The sequence below is a fragment of the Carya illinoinensis genome, chromosome 1 (assembly GCF_018687715.1).
Source record: "Carya illinoinensis cultivar Pawnee chromosome 1, C.illinoinensisPawnee_v1, whole genome shotgun sequence".
Classification (NCBI taxonomy): Eukaryota; Viridiplantae; Streptophyta; class Magnoliopsida; order Fagales; family Juglandaceae; genus Carya; species Carya illinoinensis.
This window is the reverse complement of record NC_056752.1, coordinates 27,015,336-27,032,899: the sequence shown is the minus strand read 5'-3', so window position 1 is coordinate 27,032,899 and position 17,564 is coordinate 27,015,336. Positions and strand designations below refer to the sequence as shown.

The window sequence follows — 17,564 nt, the reverse complement described above, 5'->3', positions numbered from 1 at the left end:
GAGGAGATTGTTTCAAACCATATAATGCCTTTTTCAACCTGCATACAGTACCTCGATACTCCCCCAGAGCAACAAACCCAGGTGGTTGCTCCATATAAACTTCCTCATGCAAGTCGCCATGGAGGAATGCATTTTTTACATCTAGCTGAAATAAGGGCCAGTCTAAATTAGCAGCAAGAGAGATTAGCACTCGAACAGAAGAGATTTTGGCAACTGGAGAGAATGTCTCTTCGTAGTCAATGCCATAGGTTTGAGTGTAGCCCTTTGCAACCAAGCGGGCTTTCAGACGTTCTACAGAACCATTAGGATGAAATTTGATAGTGTATACCCATTTACAGCCAACAAGTTATTTACCAGGTGGTAGTGGAACAAGATCCCATGTGTCATTATGATGAAGAGCATCCATTTCATTTTCCATAACTGTCCTCTATCCCGGATCAGATAATGCATCCTGAAGTGTCTTAGGAATAGAGAGTTTTGAAACTTGAGATATAAAACATGAGAATGAAGGGGATAAGGCATGATATGAAACAAATTGACTAATAGGATGTTGAGTAACAAAAGAACGATTACCTTTGCGAAGAGCAATAGGTAGAGAGTCCTAAGTACTAGGCAACTCAGGATCTGAAGATGGAGGCACGACTGGTTGGGGCATGGGAGCCGGCGGCCGCAAGCGATGTGAGTAAACCTGTAAAGGAACTGGGGAAGGTTGGGTAAGGTTGGGTGATTGTGAGGGAGATAATGTAAGAGTAGGTAATGGTAGAGGATCACACTCAACACTCGAAGATGTATTTGAAAAATAGGGTATGGACTCAAAGAAGATAACATCAGCACTCATGAAATAGAGTCTAAGAGCTGGACTATAGCAGCGATATCCTTTCTGAGTCCGGGAATAACCAACAAAGAGACACTTGGTAGAATGGGGGTCAAGTTTATCAAAGCCTGGACCAAGGTTATGAACAAAACAAACACATCCAAAGATTTTTGGCGGAAGAGAAAAAGGTGAAGATGATGGAAATAAGACAGAGAAGGGAGATGAACCATTAAGAACTGATGAATGCATACGATTAATAAGATGACAAGCAGTAAGAACACCATCACTCCAAAACCGTTTAGGAACATGCATATGTAGCAATGGTGCTCGGGTTACATCTAACAAATGCCGGTTTTTGCGTTCAGCCACCCCATTCTGTTGGGGTGTATATGAACATGATGTTTGATGAATAATTCCTTTGTCACTTAGGTAAGTAACAAAGGCACTAGATAGATATTCTCTAGCATTATCAGAACGCAAAATTTGAACCTTTTTGTTAAATTGAGTTTTAATTTGTTTCCAAAACACTTGAAATATGGAAAGAAGTTCAGATCTAGCCTTCATAAAAAACAACCATGTCACACGAAAGTAGTCATCAACAAATCTAACAAAATATTGAAACTTGTTTGATTCAATGTTGATTGGTCCCCATATATTAGAGTGAACCAATTCAAAAGGACTCGATGCTCGTTTATCAATACGAGGAACAAAAGACACACGATGGTGTTTACTAAGTTGACACGCTTCACAAGAAAAGGGAGACACACTTCCCAAGTTCCTAATTTGACACTTCAAAAGAGAAAATGAGGGATGACCCAGGCGACAGTGCCATTCAAAAGCAGATGATGAGGGGGTTGTAAGGGCTCGAGTGGGTAACTGTTGAACATCAAGATAACACAGACCACCAGCTTCATGCCCCGTACCAATCTTGTTTCCCGTCTTGAGATCCTAAAAAATACATGAAGAGGGATAAAAAGTCACTGAACATTGTAGATTTTGAGTAATCTTACTAATAGACAACAAACTAAAAGGAAAACTCGGAGCATGTAGGACAGAAGACAAGGATATGGAGTCAGTGAGTTTAGTGGATCCAATGCCTGTAACTTTAGCAAGAGAACCATTAGCAAGAGTGACACTTTTTACAGATGGTACAGTATTTAACTTAGACAGGGCAGAAGACAAACCGGTCAAATGTTCATTAGCTCATGAATCAATGATCCATGGACCTTGAGTGGATGAGACAAGACATGCGGATACTATACCTGAGTGGGTAAGAGTAGCTGTGGAAGATGAAGCCCGTGTGACCCAAAAACTGCTCATACTCATCCTTTCATATACTAATCATATCTGAAGATTGGTTGGAGCTCGTTAACTATGGATCATCTTGGAAAGTGGCTTGATTAGCAGACCCAAATGGTCTACCATGTAGATCCCAACAATAATCCACTGAGTGGTTAGTGCGACCACAATGGCTGCACTTACGAAATTCACGACCTCGAGTGCGATTATCTCTTCCCCCACGTGCACCCCCACGTGCACCTCTACCACTCTGACCTCCACGCCCAGCAGGAGCAACATAGGAAGCAGTTAAAGCAGATCTCTCATTACTCTGATCAGAAGACAATGTAGCTCGCCGAAGTCGGGAGAATACATCAGGAAATGAGGGAAGCTGTGGACTGGCCAAAATTTGAGAACGCACTGACTCATACTCCGGTTTTAAGCCAACAAGAAAGCAAACAATATTAAAATCTTCTCGTTGTTTTAGCATACTTGGAACATCAGAAGTGACGGGTTGATACATTTTGAGTTCTTCACATATGCCCATTACTTGAGAATAATATTCTTCCAGTCCCAAAGCATTCTGTTCCAAAACGAAGAATTGTTTACACAACTCATAAATACGAGTTATGTTTCTAGCACCTGAATACATCTGTTTGAGATGCCCCCACACCTCTTGAGCAGTGTCAAAATGTATTAAACTTGAGTAAATACTAGGTTCAATACTAGTCAACATCAGAGATAATATTTGAGCATCTTCCTGCTCCCATTGAGCAAATGTAGAACTAGTCGAAGCAGGAATTGGATCGATCAGATGAGTACGACGAAGACCCTTGCCTTTCAAAAACATTTCAACGGATCTTGACCACAACATGTAATTCTTTCCATTTAACTTCACCGAAGTCAGGCATACTAATATTTGGTGCAAGTGACATTGACTCAAATTTAGTTGCCATGGAAAAGATACCAAGATATCACAACAATCCACTTAGAAACAAAGATTTCACACAAAAAACATGAAATATGGACCAAAAACTGGAAAATACAATCTGGAAAAGTAGAAATCCAGATTAAAAACCCAAATCTCAAGCCTGTATCGGGTGAAACAAGTCTGAACCGGTCAAAAAAGTGTTGTACCGGTTCGGAACCGGTATGTATCGGCCTGAAAGTGGCCAGAACCAGACTGTATCGGCCGAAATCGACTCTGTATCGGCCGGTATCGGCTCTGTTTCGGCCGATATATGGCCAATATGAACCTGTCTCAGTCTCGGGTCCGGGTCTGGCTCGTTTGGATCTGTCTCGGATATGCCTATCCTAACCCAGGATAGGTTTAAGTTATCCGTGTTACCAAAAGGGTTTTATTCCAACCTGGAATAAAACCTTATACAAGTTCAGGGTTATGCCTACTCCAGAACTGGAATACGAGCTCTTACCTGCAACCAAACAGTACTGGATCGGCGATGGTGACCCCTTCCGGCAGCTGAAGACGACGGCAACCAGACTCGGTACCCACAGAATTCACCGGCGAGTTCACCCCTGGTGTCCAGTACCAGAGATGATGCCGGAAAGTCACCGGAAAGCACTTCAAACCACCACAAGCCGCCGACCGAAACACGGAAACCACACGGAAACACCCAAACCACACAAAAACACGCCGAGGAACACGGTGAGCTCACAAACTACACCCAAAAAATACTCTCAACCCATACAGAACTCAGATTTGTGAGAATCGTGCTCTGATACCATGTAGACGTGATTTGATGAAATAGTACTCTGTTATTTTATTCACAGTTTACACACAAGTGTATATATATACCCTAAATACAAGAGACCCATATACCCTTATACAAACAGATTATAGACAATATATTCTAACAGAGTCCACCACATGACATCCTCTTGCTGGTTGTTTAGTCTTATGGAATATATAAAACTGTAGAAATCTGCAATGCTACTTATCTCACAATCTTGTACTGCCCTACTGAAATTAATATTCCAAGTAATCCGTCCCCCCGATAACTCCATAACATCTGCCACTGATACTTCCTTCACACTTGCCAACTAGAAGAGAGAAGGATACAAGTCTTTTAATGCCCTGTTACCACACCACACATCACTCCAGAATTTTATCCTAGATCCTATACCCACCTGAAGCTTACCAAATCGGTTAAACACCCCCCAGCCTCTTCTAATGTGTTTCCACAACCCTACACCATAGGCCCCTCTATCTTCTCTAGTGCACCAATCCCCCCATAAGCCACAATATTTCTTCTCAATAACCAATTTCCATAGAGAGTTTGGTTCCCTAGCAAATCTCCATAAATAACCATTTGCTTAATAATGCCCGATTGAATACCCGTAGATTTCTAACCCCCAGACCTCCCCCTGGAATAGAACGGCACACATGCTCCCACTTAACCAAGTGAAACTTGAACTCGTCCCCCAAACCCCCCCACAAAAAATCTCGTTGGAGCTTCTCAATACGGGCTGCCACACTTGCTGGTATTGGGAATAGAAATAAGAAATAAGTAGGTAAGTTAGATAGTGTACTCTTTATCAAAGCAATCCTTCCACCTTTTGACAAGTACATTCTTTTCCACCCCGCCAACCCCCGCTCTATTTTCTCAATCATTGTATCCCATATCGAAGAAGCCCTCAAGGCACTCCCCAATAGAGGTCCCAAGTAAGTCATAGGGAAAGAAGTTGTCTTACAACCCAAAGTTCTTGCCAAGGAGCGAATATTAGGAACTAGCCCAATTGGCACCAATTCTAATTTTTCTAGATTTACCTTCAAACTAGAGACTTCCTCAAAGCAAAAGAGTAGGGCCTTTAGAACTTCAACCTGGCTTTGGTCAGCTTCACACATAATCAATGTATCATCTGCAAACAGTAAATGAGAAATCTTAATAATATCCCTATCCAAAGTTTTGATCGGGAAACCTGCTATAAAACTGTTCACAACCAATGCCGAAAGCATCCTGCTTAGAGCCTCCATGACCATGACGAACAACAAGGGAGACAACGGGTCCCCTTGTCTTAATCCACGTGAGCTCTGGAAGAAACCCACTGAGACTCTATTTAACAACACAGAGAACTTTGCCGAAGATATGCACCAATGGATCCAGGCCCTCCATCACTCCCCAAAACCACACCTCCTAAGTAAATGGAGGAGGAAATCCCAGTTAACATGGTCATACACCTTTTCCATGTCGAGTTTGCACATGATCCCTATTTTCCCAGCTTTCAATCGACTATCAAGGCATTCATTAGCAATTAACACCGCATCCAGAATCTGTCTTCCTTTAACGAAAGCATTGTGGTTGCGTAACAATCTTCCCCATCACCTCACTCAATCTGTATGCAAGTACCTTGGAAATTATCTTATACATCCCATTCACTAGACTAATAGGCCGAAACTCCTTAATCTCCGTCGCCCCCACCTTCTTGGAAATCAAAGCGAGGAACGTGGTGTTAAGACTTTTTTCAAACCTTCCAGCCCTGAAAAACTCCTGAAAGACCTTCATTACATCATCCTTAAAAACTTCCCAACAATCTTGAAAGAAACCCATAGAGAAGCCATCTGGTCCTAGTGCCTTGTCCCTAGCCATTTTCCTCACAACCTCTCTCTCCTCAAAGTCCCTTTCCAAGCGTGAGACGTCACTCAAACCGGTGGTGTCAAAATCCAACCCATTCAGTGGGGTCCGCCATCTCACTTGCTCCTCTAGTAAGTTCTCATAGAATTCCACAACATGATTGTGGATTACCTGCTCTTCTCTGCACTCCACATCATCCACCTTCAACATCTCAATATTATTATTTCTCCTATGTGAGTTTGCAATTCTGTGGAAGAAACTCGTGCTCCGATCCCCTTCCCTCAACCATAATGCCCTTGATTTTTGACGCCAAGACATCTCTTCTAGTAGAATCAACCTCTCAACTTCTGTAACCAACTCAACCTTCCTCTCTTGTTCTACCTGAGTGAGTTGTTGTACCTCTTGAAGTCTCTCAATCTCCTGAATTTCTAACTTTATCTTTTTGTTTTCCCCTACATTGCCGACCGATTCCAAGTTCCATACTTTTAGATCTCTTTTGAGAGCTTTCAGTTTTACCGCAAAAATGAAACTAGGAGTACCTTGGAACTGGAAAGAAGACCACCACTGTTTAATCCTATCCACAAACCCTTCCGATTTCAGCCACATATTCTCAAATTTAAACGGCCGATGACCCTTACGAATGCCTCCACAATAGAGTAACATAGGCCAATGATCCGAACCAATATGGGGCATATGCTTTTGCCAGACCTCCGGGAAGTGGCTTTCTCAATCCGGTGAAATTAGGAACCGGTCCAGTCGAGACCATGACTGATTATTAAATCAAGTAGTGGTACCACCGGCTAAAGGCAAATCCACCAAATTCAAGTCAAAGATACACCCCGAGAACGCCTCCATTGCTGGCCGTAATCTTCTACTTCCCAAAGTTTCATTAGTGAATCTCAAAACATTGAAGTCTCCCCCTATACACCAAGGGAGTTCCCACCAGTTATGAGTCCCAGAAAGTTCATCCCATAACAAGCTTTTGTCTGTGTCTGAGTTGGCGCCATCAACACCTGCAAAAGCCCATAGAAAGTTATCGGCTACACTTAAACAAGCATACCACCGTGTAATTTCCAATAAAATACTCCACCCTTTCCACCACACGTCTATCCCACAACACCACAATCCCTCCTGATGCCCCATTAGAGGCCAAGAAAGCTCAATCTACATGGACCCCACTCCATAAACTTCACACAATTCCCCTATCAATAAATTTCAATTTAGTTTCTTGCAAACATACGATATGAGCCTTCCATTCCGAATCATATTTCTAATCCATAGGCGCTTATCAATAGCGTTAAGCCCACGGACGTTCCACGACACAATCTTTGGTTTCATGGAGGAAAGGCCTACCCCTTCCCTTTACTCTTTCCTTGCTAGTGCTGCCCTCCATATTCATCGACCAAGTCAGTCTTTTGAGTTCCCGGTGCTTCTTTGATTCTCCCTTACTTTTTTGTTTGTGCCCCGCTTCAATTGTTGTGAACAGGGCCATGAACTGCTCCTCATATCCGTCGCATTCAATCCCCACAAATTTCTAGATTTCTTTCACCTTGTGAAAAACCCAATCCGAAACATTAGGTTGAGGTGGAAAACAGAAATTCAACAGGGTGGGTTCCTCCAGCCTACTTTACTGATTTTCGTGAAAGTCACCTTCCAGCGAGATGTCATCCAAAACCATCTATCCACAAACATTAGGGAGAACAAAATCCCCATCCACCGAATGCTTAAAGTCGTCAGGCCCCTCCCCCTCCTCTTCCTCCACCTCAGAATCACTAACTAAATGGACAGAGAGGTCCAATCTGCCCGCATCCTTGTCTCCTGCCAAAATCGGCGTTGTTTGACCTCCACACAGCGGGAAAAAACCATCCAAACTCGCCGACGTTGACACACTTTGTTTCGGCAGTGAGTACTGTACACCCATGGCCGCCGGCGCGTCACCAGAGTTTCCCACTGCCACCTTCAGCGACGTCTGTGGACTCACTGCTGCCAAGTCTGTCGACGGCGAGCATGGCACGATCTCGGGAGCTGTCAAAGCTCTGTTGCTGAATATCGGGTCGTTTAGCTAGGTCAAAGGGCTCTTGGACGAGCCGGCCATCTTACTCAAAAGCAAAGTGGGCTGGGACGGCCCAAGCCCAGTTCCCAGGCCTCCATTCAAAGAGGCTGCAAAGCCTGCGTTGGACCGGGCCTTATACACATACAAGGCCCTTTCTGGTACATTCGAAGAGCATATAGTTTTGGGCTGGGGCCCAAACTTCATAATCCCTTGTGGCCCATGATCACGAAGCCCAGGGCCCAAAATCCTTTCTCCATTTTCATTCTCCCCTCTCCCACTTATTTCCTTTCTCAGCCCAACGTAAATTTGCAGCTCCTCCATCGCCTTCTACACTTTCTTCAGTTATCCCTGCAACTCCAACAGGCGCCTGCTACTCACCCACATCTCCTGCCTAACCTTAGGCCTGCCATACCCTGACCCCCGTACAGGTTGAGGGGCTCAAAGCACCACCCCATCACCGCCATTTACGCATGGCTTGTTCTCACCGTGACTTGGTCTCGCCACCGTGAGGGCCTCTACATACGAAAGATTGAAAGGTTTCACTGCCCTTCTGTTCGCCTAAGCCCCTGCGACTTTGCCTACCTACTCCCTAGTCTGCGTCATCTCCGCAGCGAGCTCCTTTAGGCTTCTCCATCCCCAACCACCTGTACCTTCAGGAAAACAGAGTAGACAACTTCTTCCCTCACATCAATACTCTGCAATCGACAAGTAATGCCCATGATGGTTCGCACAGTATTGGGCAACAAAACTTTTATAACCCTCCCTTATCACCGAATACACCTCCTTCCTACCCCCTCTCAAGCACTCCTCCAAAACACTCACGAACCACAGCACTGTGTTGTGACACACCAACACCTCTTACTTTTGCTTCCAACCCTATTCAAAAATACATATGTTAACTGCCTCTCTCACAAGCACGATCCTTTTAGACTCTACAACTAAATCTTTAGACAGAGCCATTTGTTCCACTGTAGTAGCTATGATGCCATCAACGTTGAACTGTTAACCACAGTCGAAGAGAGTTTTGCATGTGTAAGGAGAGAGTTTTGCATGTGTTGATAAGTAAAAATATTTTATATCCTCTCACAATTGCTTTATGCCTAAAGCATGCCACTTCTCCAAAGCTTGTGGAACATCCTCAAAAACTGCTCCCTACTTGCTCACTTGCTCATTTGGTGCACTTGGAAGGAAAGAATGACAGAATCTTCGAGGATCGCACAAGGAAGTTGAAGGAGCACAACACATTTTTTTTATCAATACTCTTTTATCTTGGACTGGGTTATATCCACCAGACTTTCTGGTATCGTTATCTTCTTCTAGAGAGCTCTTTCCTTGGTATACTTCTTGTGTACTTATTTTCCGCATAATAGTGATAAAAAAAAGAGTGGGTGCCAACTTTTGTTTCCGCTCCACAAGAATGGTCATCAAACTGCTTTTAAAGTATACCGTCACGTGTATTAGCTTCTTAAAAAATGACTTATATCTACCATTCCCTCTTATCTTTTTAAGGTATCTATTGTGGGTTAGTTCAGAAGTCAGATTCCACATGTATCATTTGGTCATCCAAACTGATGGATTTTAGAAATAAATCATAACTTTTGCTGGCCGAGCCAATCAGAATTTCAGTGTGTATCAGCTCAGGTCAGCACTTAGAGAAATTTGAACAGCCCTATCTGCCACCATATTGGCAAAATCTGAGCACAAAACACCCATCTAAGCTACCAAAAGTCCACGCGATGGTATGGCAGCCCACTCGCAGTCCATAGTTGCTTTAAATTAGGTGAGATTTTAAGATTTAAAACTGATTTGCTTTTGAGTACCCTAATTCATATGCAAAGGTGAAGAAGAATAGAGTTTGTTGTAGGGTGGTGTGGGAGAGGAGAAAAAGTTTCATCTTGTGAATTGGAATAGAGTTTGTTGTCCTATTGTTAATGGAGGATTGGGGGTTCGTAATTTGAGTAGTTTTAATAAGGCTTTGTTGGGAAAGTGGTTGTGGAGGTAACAAATGGAAGGGGAATCGATGTGGTGGGAGGTTATTGATAGAAATAATGGGAGTGATTGGGGGAGGTTGGTGTTCAAAGGAGAGTAGAGGGACTTATGGTGTGAGTATTTGAAAATTTATTAGAAAGGGGTGTGACAATTTTGTGAAACAAATTAAGTTCGATGTTGGAGAGGGTTCAAGAATTCATTTAGGATTTGATGATTGGTATGGTAGGCATGCTCTTTTTAGAGCTTTTCCGGCTATTTTTTGAATGGTTGCAAATCAGCAGACTTCAGTTTCAGATTTGTTGATTCTTTCTAATGGAGCTGTGCAATGGAATGTTAGTTTTATTAGAGCTGTTCAGGATTGGGAACTTTATGAGGTTGCAGGTTTTTTCAGTTTGTTGTATTCTCTGGATATTGGAGGAAATGAGAGGGATCGAATGTTATGGAAGCATACGGGGAATAAAAAGCTTTCGGTGCAGTCATATTATAAGGTGTTGAGAGTTCAGCATCACACTTCTTTTCCATGGAAGAGTATTTGGAGGGTTCATGTGCCGTCCAAAGTGGCCTTTTTTACTTGGACAGCATCACTTGGGAATATTTTGACAATTGATAATTTGAGGAAGCATGGCATGATTGTTATGGAGTGGTGCTTCATGTGCAAGAAAGATGGTGAATCAATGGATCATTTACTTTTACATTGTGAGGTGGCTAAGGCGTTATGGGATGGTGTGTTGTGTTTAGTTGAGCTGGGCTGGTTTGGGTAATGCCTAAGAAAGTGGTGGACTTACTTGCGTGTTGAAATAGGCCTCATAGTTGTTCTCAAGTGGCAGCGGTGTGGAAGATGATTCCTTTGTGCATCATGTGGTGTATTTAGATGGAAAGGAATAAGCAGTGTTTTAACAATAAGGAGCGTACTGTAGAGGTTTTGTGTTCTCCTTGCTTCAGTGGTTTTCTGCTATTGTAATTAATGAAGGGATTGTTCATGAGTTTTTGTCCTCTTTTCATGATCCTAGAATGTGATTAGGTGTTTCTGTTATATACTTCCTATGTACATGGGCTTCACCTATTTCATTCGATAAATAAATTTTCTTATTAAAAAAAAAAAAAAGATAATCGACACTTCAACAAAAACTAAAACATATCGACTTGTTGAAAAAATTACAGTTCAAAGCATATTGCGTTTTAAAAACTAAAGTGAAAGAACAGAAGATAGCTTCAATATAACTTCAGTTAAGGTAAAAGAAAATATTGATAAATGAACTTACCAGCTTGGAACAGCTCGATAAATAAGAGGAGTTTTGGATCTTGGACAGAAGGGATAAGGATGCATAAAGCTCCCAGACTTAACCAGGCGGCCTTTTTCCTACAAATACAAAGAACCACCACGAAACAATGAAAATGAGGGAAAGCATTTAGAAAGGGGTATAAAATTATACAACATGAAACCCAAAAAATAACTTCAATTTCAAACTCTTTTTAACATCAGTCAACAATAATATATCAAAACATAGGTATCATATTATGAAGGAAATAAATCAACTCCTAAAGACATGGCATTTATGTACTGTAAAATTAACAATTGTTTCATACTGATCACCCTCACTATTATTTATCATCATTGTCAATTTTTAAGCATCCTCAAAATGAAATTCATATAAACCATACCTTAACTGCTTCAATAATATCCTTATCTGCATCCTTGACATACTGCCCGCTAAAGTCGGTAATCTTTGCCGTAAAGCAGCCATCATCATCAACTGCTACAATTAAGTTCTCTCCCTACATGACAACACGAGAAAGGAAGACATTAAGCAACCAAAGCCCAGAATGCACACATTTTTGCCAAATTCTTTGGGTGCTTGAGCATCAATAAAGACACGTTAAAAAAAACATACGATAGATCATCATAATCAAGAAACATCAATTAAAAAAATTTATAAAAATTGTAAAAAATTGAAACATAGATCACTAGAATCAACAAATTTAACTCCCCAAGAGAAGCCCAAGCCACGTTTGGGCCTATACTCCAAAATGACTAGTTAATGATACAAATGGAGCCCCATTCGAACCATTATAAAGAGCAAGAACTTCTCCTTCCCAAGCAATGTGGGATCCTGATTCACCACCCACCCATATCATTCACTATAGGGTATCACACCCCAAGGTCCTAGCCAAGTTAGACCACCATCTATGGAAATCCCCTCAAGACTAACCAAATCAAAATCAAAAGTGAAAGGGACAAGATAGGGAACTAATCCGATATACAAGTCTAGACAATAAGGGAGAACAGAAAGTATAGAAGGAAATCTTTACAAAAATAATATATAAAGAAGTTAAAGGTACATAAATAAAGCCAAAATTGTACAAGAACTATTTTTTTTATGATGGGGGAACCACCCCACAACAAAGCCCTTAGGACTCACTATGGAACCTAAACCCCCAGGGAGACTAGCACAGCATCCCACGTCATGACCTGCCACTTAAATCGCAGTTTGATTCCAGGGGAAATCGAACCTGTGACATAGGGCTCATGCACACAAGTTTGCCCTTATTACTTGGGCTACCCACGGATGGGTACAAGAACTAATTTAAAAGAACATAAAAATTCAACAAATCCATATATTCGAAAGTGTGAGAATTAGGGAACATAAAAACAACCTTGCCTGGCTGTACTATATCAAATGATTAAAAATGTAAAGTTTGTACAATTAAGTGCATCCAAAAAGGAGAAGGGAGAAAACCTTGCTTATGATTTGATTCTCACTGCAAACACGGTAATCATCTTCACCAAAAGCAGGCGCACAATGCACAATCCCAGTACCACTATCATCTGTAACATAATTGTCGGCAAGAACTCTAAATGCAGACTCAGAGCACTCGATAAAATAATCAAACAATGGTTGATACCTGTAGTACACATTCTTACAGTTTTAGTACTCCCCCCCAAAATGCAATCATACTTTACATAAAAAGAATTCCCAAAAACAACAGTAATCATCTCAAAGTAATCTGGAAAACAGTAGTAAGGATGAATAAAAAGTAAAGTGGCACTCACTTCATTCCCACCAATGAAGCCCCTGAAACTTTCTCCAAAACTTCATATGAATCCACCACATCTCCAGTTTTACCACTTGAGGATCCCTTGGTCTTGGGATTTGATTTTTTGGTGTCAGGAATAGATCCATTAGCTATACTTGGTTTTGGCTTCTCACTAGGAAGAGCTGGCAAACGAGATTCAGCAACCATATATACTTTTCCAGAGTACTTGTTGCGAACCTGGTATTCTTTCGGACCCCAATTAGATACACTCTAATAACAAGTAACAAAAGAATACTCCTGCTGAATGTAAGCTAAATGAAAATTAATGAAATAAAATAGAGAAAACATGTCAACCATTACATAGCAACAATGTTAAGTACAACAAAAGAAGAATGCAAGCAAAGATGTGCAATCGATATAAGGTTGAATGTAGGTTGGCTGGCTGGAAAAGGATCTACTTGTCCAAAGGTGGTAGAATCACCTTGATCAAGAGCACTTTATCTAATATCCAAACCTATTTCCTATCTTTATTTTCTTTGCCTGCATGAGTGGCTAATAGAATGGAAAGGATATTCTATGACTTCTTGTGGGGTGGTTTGGAGGATGAGAAGAAATTCCCCTTGCTCCAGTGGGATACGATTTGTTCTCCTTTATATTTGGGAGGTTTGGGGATTAGAAAGCTGAAAACTTTTTTTTTATTTTTTTCATTTTTTATAAGTAGAAAGCTGAAAACTTCCAATAAGGCACTCTTAGGAAAATGGTTGTGGCCGAATCATTAAGAAGGGGATGCTCTTTGTAGGATTATTATTGATGCCAAATATGGGAGTAATTATGGAGGTTGGTGCTCAAATGAAGTAAGAGGGGCATATGGAGTGGGAGTGTGGAAATTCATTCGCAATGGATGGGGGGAGTTCTTCAGAATTCTTCAGAAATTTCAGATTCGAAGTGGGTAGGGGTAACCGGATCAGTTTTTGGCATGATTTATGGTGTGGAGACGTAGCCCTGAAGATTGCTTTCCCTTCCCTCTTTAGAATTGCTTCAGAAAAATGCGCTTCTGTAGCTGATTGCATGAGCAACACTGCTGGTTTTATTAGAGATGCCCATGATTGGGAGGTGGGGGCAATCACTGATTTTTATAGCTTGCTCTATGCTTTAAATTTAAAATCTGGAGGGGAGGACAGATTAGTCTGGAATCAACTTGGTAATAAGAAATTTTTGGTTAGATCTTTGTACAAAGTCCTGGTGCCACATCCATCTAGTGATTTTTTCCCTTGGAAAAACATTTGGAGATGTAAAGTGCCTCTCAAGGTGTGATTCTTCGGGTGGTTGGCTTCTCATGGGAAAATCCTTACTATTGATAAGCTGAGAAAGCGTGGATGTCTTTGTCAAGCTTGGCATTGCTTGGGTGATGCCTAAGAGTGTGGGGAATCTTTTGGCCTGTTGGAGAGGGATTCAAGGAAATCGTCAAATAGCGGCTGTTTGAAAGATAGTTCCTATTTGTCTCATGTGGTGCATTTGGAATGAGAGGAATGGTCACTGTTTCGACAATATAGAACACTCCGTGGATGGGATTAGGGCTTTCTTTTTACATACTTTGTTGCTTTGGGCTTTGGTTATTGTAATGGATGGGTTTAATTCCAATGACTTTCGTGTTGTTTTCAGCTTTAGCTTGTAACTAGGTGTTTTCTCTTGTATATTTCTTGTGTACTTGGGCTATGCCTAATTACGTAGTTTTGATAAATTTCTTACTTATAAAAAACAAAAAACAAAAAAAAAAAATGTGCAATCTATATAATACTACTTTCAAATAAATAGAACACCAATTACCTTGTAGTACCCTATTTATATGTTGAAAAACACACACGTGCAACAAGACCTAATGCAAGTGCAGTTGTATAAGCTTGAATCCCACCACAAGCTGACAAAAATATGAAGCAGAAAAAAAAAAAAAGTGTTGTTCAACTATAATAGGTTTTTAGCCCAAGACAATGACAATCAGTATAGCTAGTCCACTGTAAAGGCAGACTTTGGCTAAAATTTTATTATAATACTCACTCTTGAACGTGGACAGCATCAACTCACTCTAAATGCTAAATGTGCTAAAATTATATTTATATTTTATAGCATTCAAACAAGTTATATGAACACCAGGGCTAAGGTACCTCAAGTGAGAGAGACATTTTATGGTAACATTAATGCATGTTTCAGACAGCCCTTGTGTATGTGATGCAAGTGAATGCGTACAATGTATTGCAGAATCTAACATATTAAACTGACCTTAACATAGACAAAATTTGCATTGACACAAAGGGCAAGATTACTCGGAAGGGTCCACGGAGTTGTTGTCCAAGCCACAAAGGCTGCCTTATGCGGATCACCAATTATTGGAAAAGTCACCATAATTTCAGGGTCAGGCACATCCTGTGTCACTCCAGGAAAGTCAGATAAACATGAAACTATAAGAACTAAAGATTGAATAAATAATAGTGAACACGGTCATAACTATCAGTCTCTAAAACCAAAACAGCAGTTCAACTGCAACAGTGACCAGATCCTACTTCATGAGTTTGACTTGGTAACATGACCAATGGTGACCGAACAAAAAATTAAAGAACTCTACATAGTTTCAAACAAAATTTGACAGAAAGACTAAAAATAACACTTGTTCAGCAATTCGCCCCATTATGAATGGTAAACAGAAGTTTCAGATCACAAACCCGATATTCCTGACCGGCTTCAAAATTAGATAGAGGTGTCTTACAACCAGTGCTGTATGGCATGACCTGCAGGACAGAAAATAAACATTACAAATACATAAATAGAGAAGACTGACCCATATAATAAGGCAAGTGTGGATTGACTAGCTCGACTTCCTTAATTTTTCCTCACTTGCCTCCAAGCTTGACTCGCTTTCAAAAGTGTGACATCCAATGAAGCCAGAGAATGTTCGCCTTTTGATTGAGTTTCCGAACGAAGTGGTTGGCCGACGAATGTGTGGAGCCTGATAGCTCACTCAAGTGTGGGTGGACCACCTTACCGGGTGAGAAGTAAGGTTTAGTATCCTAAACAGAAATAAGTCAACTCTCGTTCGGGCTACTGAAATGAACCAAAGGCTGTTGACTCCAAAGACCAAGGTTTGGTTTTTATTCCGGAAGCCTAGCTCATAAAGGTGACAAAGGTTAATCGACTAGAAGGGTGGGTTGATAAGATATTGAACCCATTTAAATATATATATATATACCCCCCCCCCCCCCCCCCCCCCCCCCCCCCCCCCCCCCATTGCCAAACTGTGGAAACATAAAACAAGAAATTTCAAGCCAAAAAGATATGTTTGGGCCTCGGAAAACATAAAAAAAATAGAAGATGGTATAATCCAATACTATAACCTTCCACTACCAGTGGCAGCCAACATAACTATACTTAACTAAACCTGATACAACCTTTGCATGCGTTTGAATAGAATCATTAGTCTACAAAACAAGGGGAAAAAAGAGAAAAACAATGAAACTGAAAGGTTTAACTTCCTCTCAGTTGTCGAACTTTCTGGAAACTATAAGAATCACAATCAATAAAAGGAACTCAGAAATGAAATCCATTACTTCTATCATCACCCAATTCAGGATCGCCATCATTTCATTAAGAGATTCATTACCAAATCAACTTATGACACCCATCAAAAAAAAGAAATTGATAAGCAATCAGGAATTTAATTGACGAAAACAATAGCCATGACAAATGTACACGAGACGTATACCTCCTAAAAAAATAAATAAATGACAAAACCATAAAGTCTTCATTAGCATACTCCCGAAAACCAGTATAGAAGGAGATACTCCAAACTAACCTTGAAACCTTTATACACAAGACCCTTGTCATAAAGCTGAGCAAAGACCCACCACACAGTCTCCATGAAGTTCAAGTCCATAGTCTTGTAACCATTATTGAAATCAATCCACCGCCCAGTCCGCCAAACAATCTTCTCCCACTCCCGCACATACCTACGAACAAAAAAACAAGAACGAGTACCAAATTCACGATAGCGATTCAAATAAAGTAATGCGCGATAATCTATAAATAAATAAAAACGCTCACCTCGTGACAATGCTACGGCACTCCTCGTTGTACTTATCGATCCCCAAGTTCAACACATCTTCGCGCTTCTTAATGTCGAGGCGACGGTCGATCTCGTTCTCGATTGGAAGGCCGTGGCAATCCCAGCCGAAGCGGCGAGTGACGTGGCGGCCGTTCATGGACTGGTAGCGGGTGACGATGTCCTTGATGGTACCGGCGAGGATGTGGCCATAGTGTGGGAGCCCCGTTGCGAAGGGAGGCCCGTCATAAAAGATGTACTCGGGCTGGTCCTTGGTGCGCTCCAGCTGGGTTTCGAATGCCTTTATCTCCCTCCACAACTCAAGGATCTTCTCCTCGTAGTTTGGAAAGGAGAAATCCTTCCCTTCGCAAACTTCGTCCATGGCGGTAATGAGAGGGACACAGACACAGACACAGACACAGACACAGACAGAGCCGGTGAGAGAGAATCAGGGTTTTGGAGTTTCAACGCATGCCAATTCGGATGTGGTTTTGTTTGTTTATTTATATATATAGGGAATGATATGGGTCGGAATAGGTCGGGTCGACGGAGTGACCGTCTGTTTTTTTAATGGGCGACGGAGTGCCCGCCAAGTAAATAGAGATTTTACGATATAACCCGGAGTCGATTGTTACATCCGTACAACCATTAATATTTTGAAAATTTCTTTGCAGAAGCCAATGTTTCGGTGAAGTCATTACACACATTACG

General features: G+C 41.3%; 1 protein-coding gene across 1 annotated transcript in view; it reads right to left on the bottom strand.

Moving 5' to 3' along the window:
* Positions 1-17,346, bottom strand: part of LOC122314391 (isoleucine--tRNA ligase, cytoplasmic) — a 34,375-nt gene extending 17,029 nt beyond the window's left edge. The window contains exons 1-8 of the mRNA XM_043129937.1: positions 16,856-17,346; positions 16,608-16,761; positions 15,481-15,546; positions 15,041-15,184; positions 12,780-13,000; positions 12,466-12,631; positions 11,390-11,503; positions 10,990-11,087 (exon numbers count right to left, since the gene is read on the bottom strand). Coding sequence (XP_042985871.1) covers positions 10,990-11,087; positions 11,390-11,503; positions 12,466-12,631; positions 12,780-13,000; positions 15,041-15,184; positions 15,481-15,546; positions 16,608-16,761; positions 16,856-17,235 — 1,343 coding nt within the window. The 5' untranslated portion in view covers positions 17,236-17,346. The remainder of the gene's footprint in view (positions 1-10,989; positions 11,088-11,389; positions 11,504-12,465; positions 12,632-12,779; positions 13,001-15,040; positions 15,185-15,480; positions 15,547-16,607; positions 16,762-16,855) is intronic.
* Between the last annotated feature and the right edge of the window lie 218 nt (positions 17,347-17,564).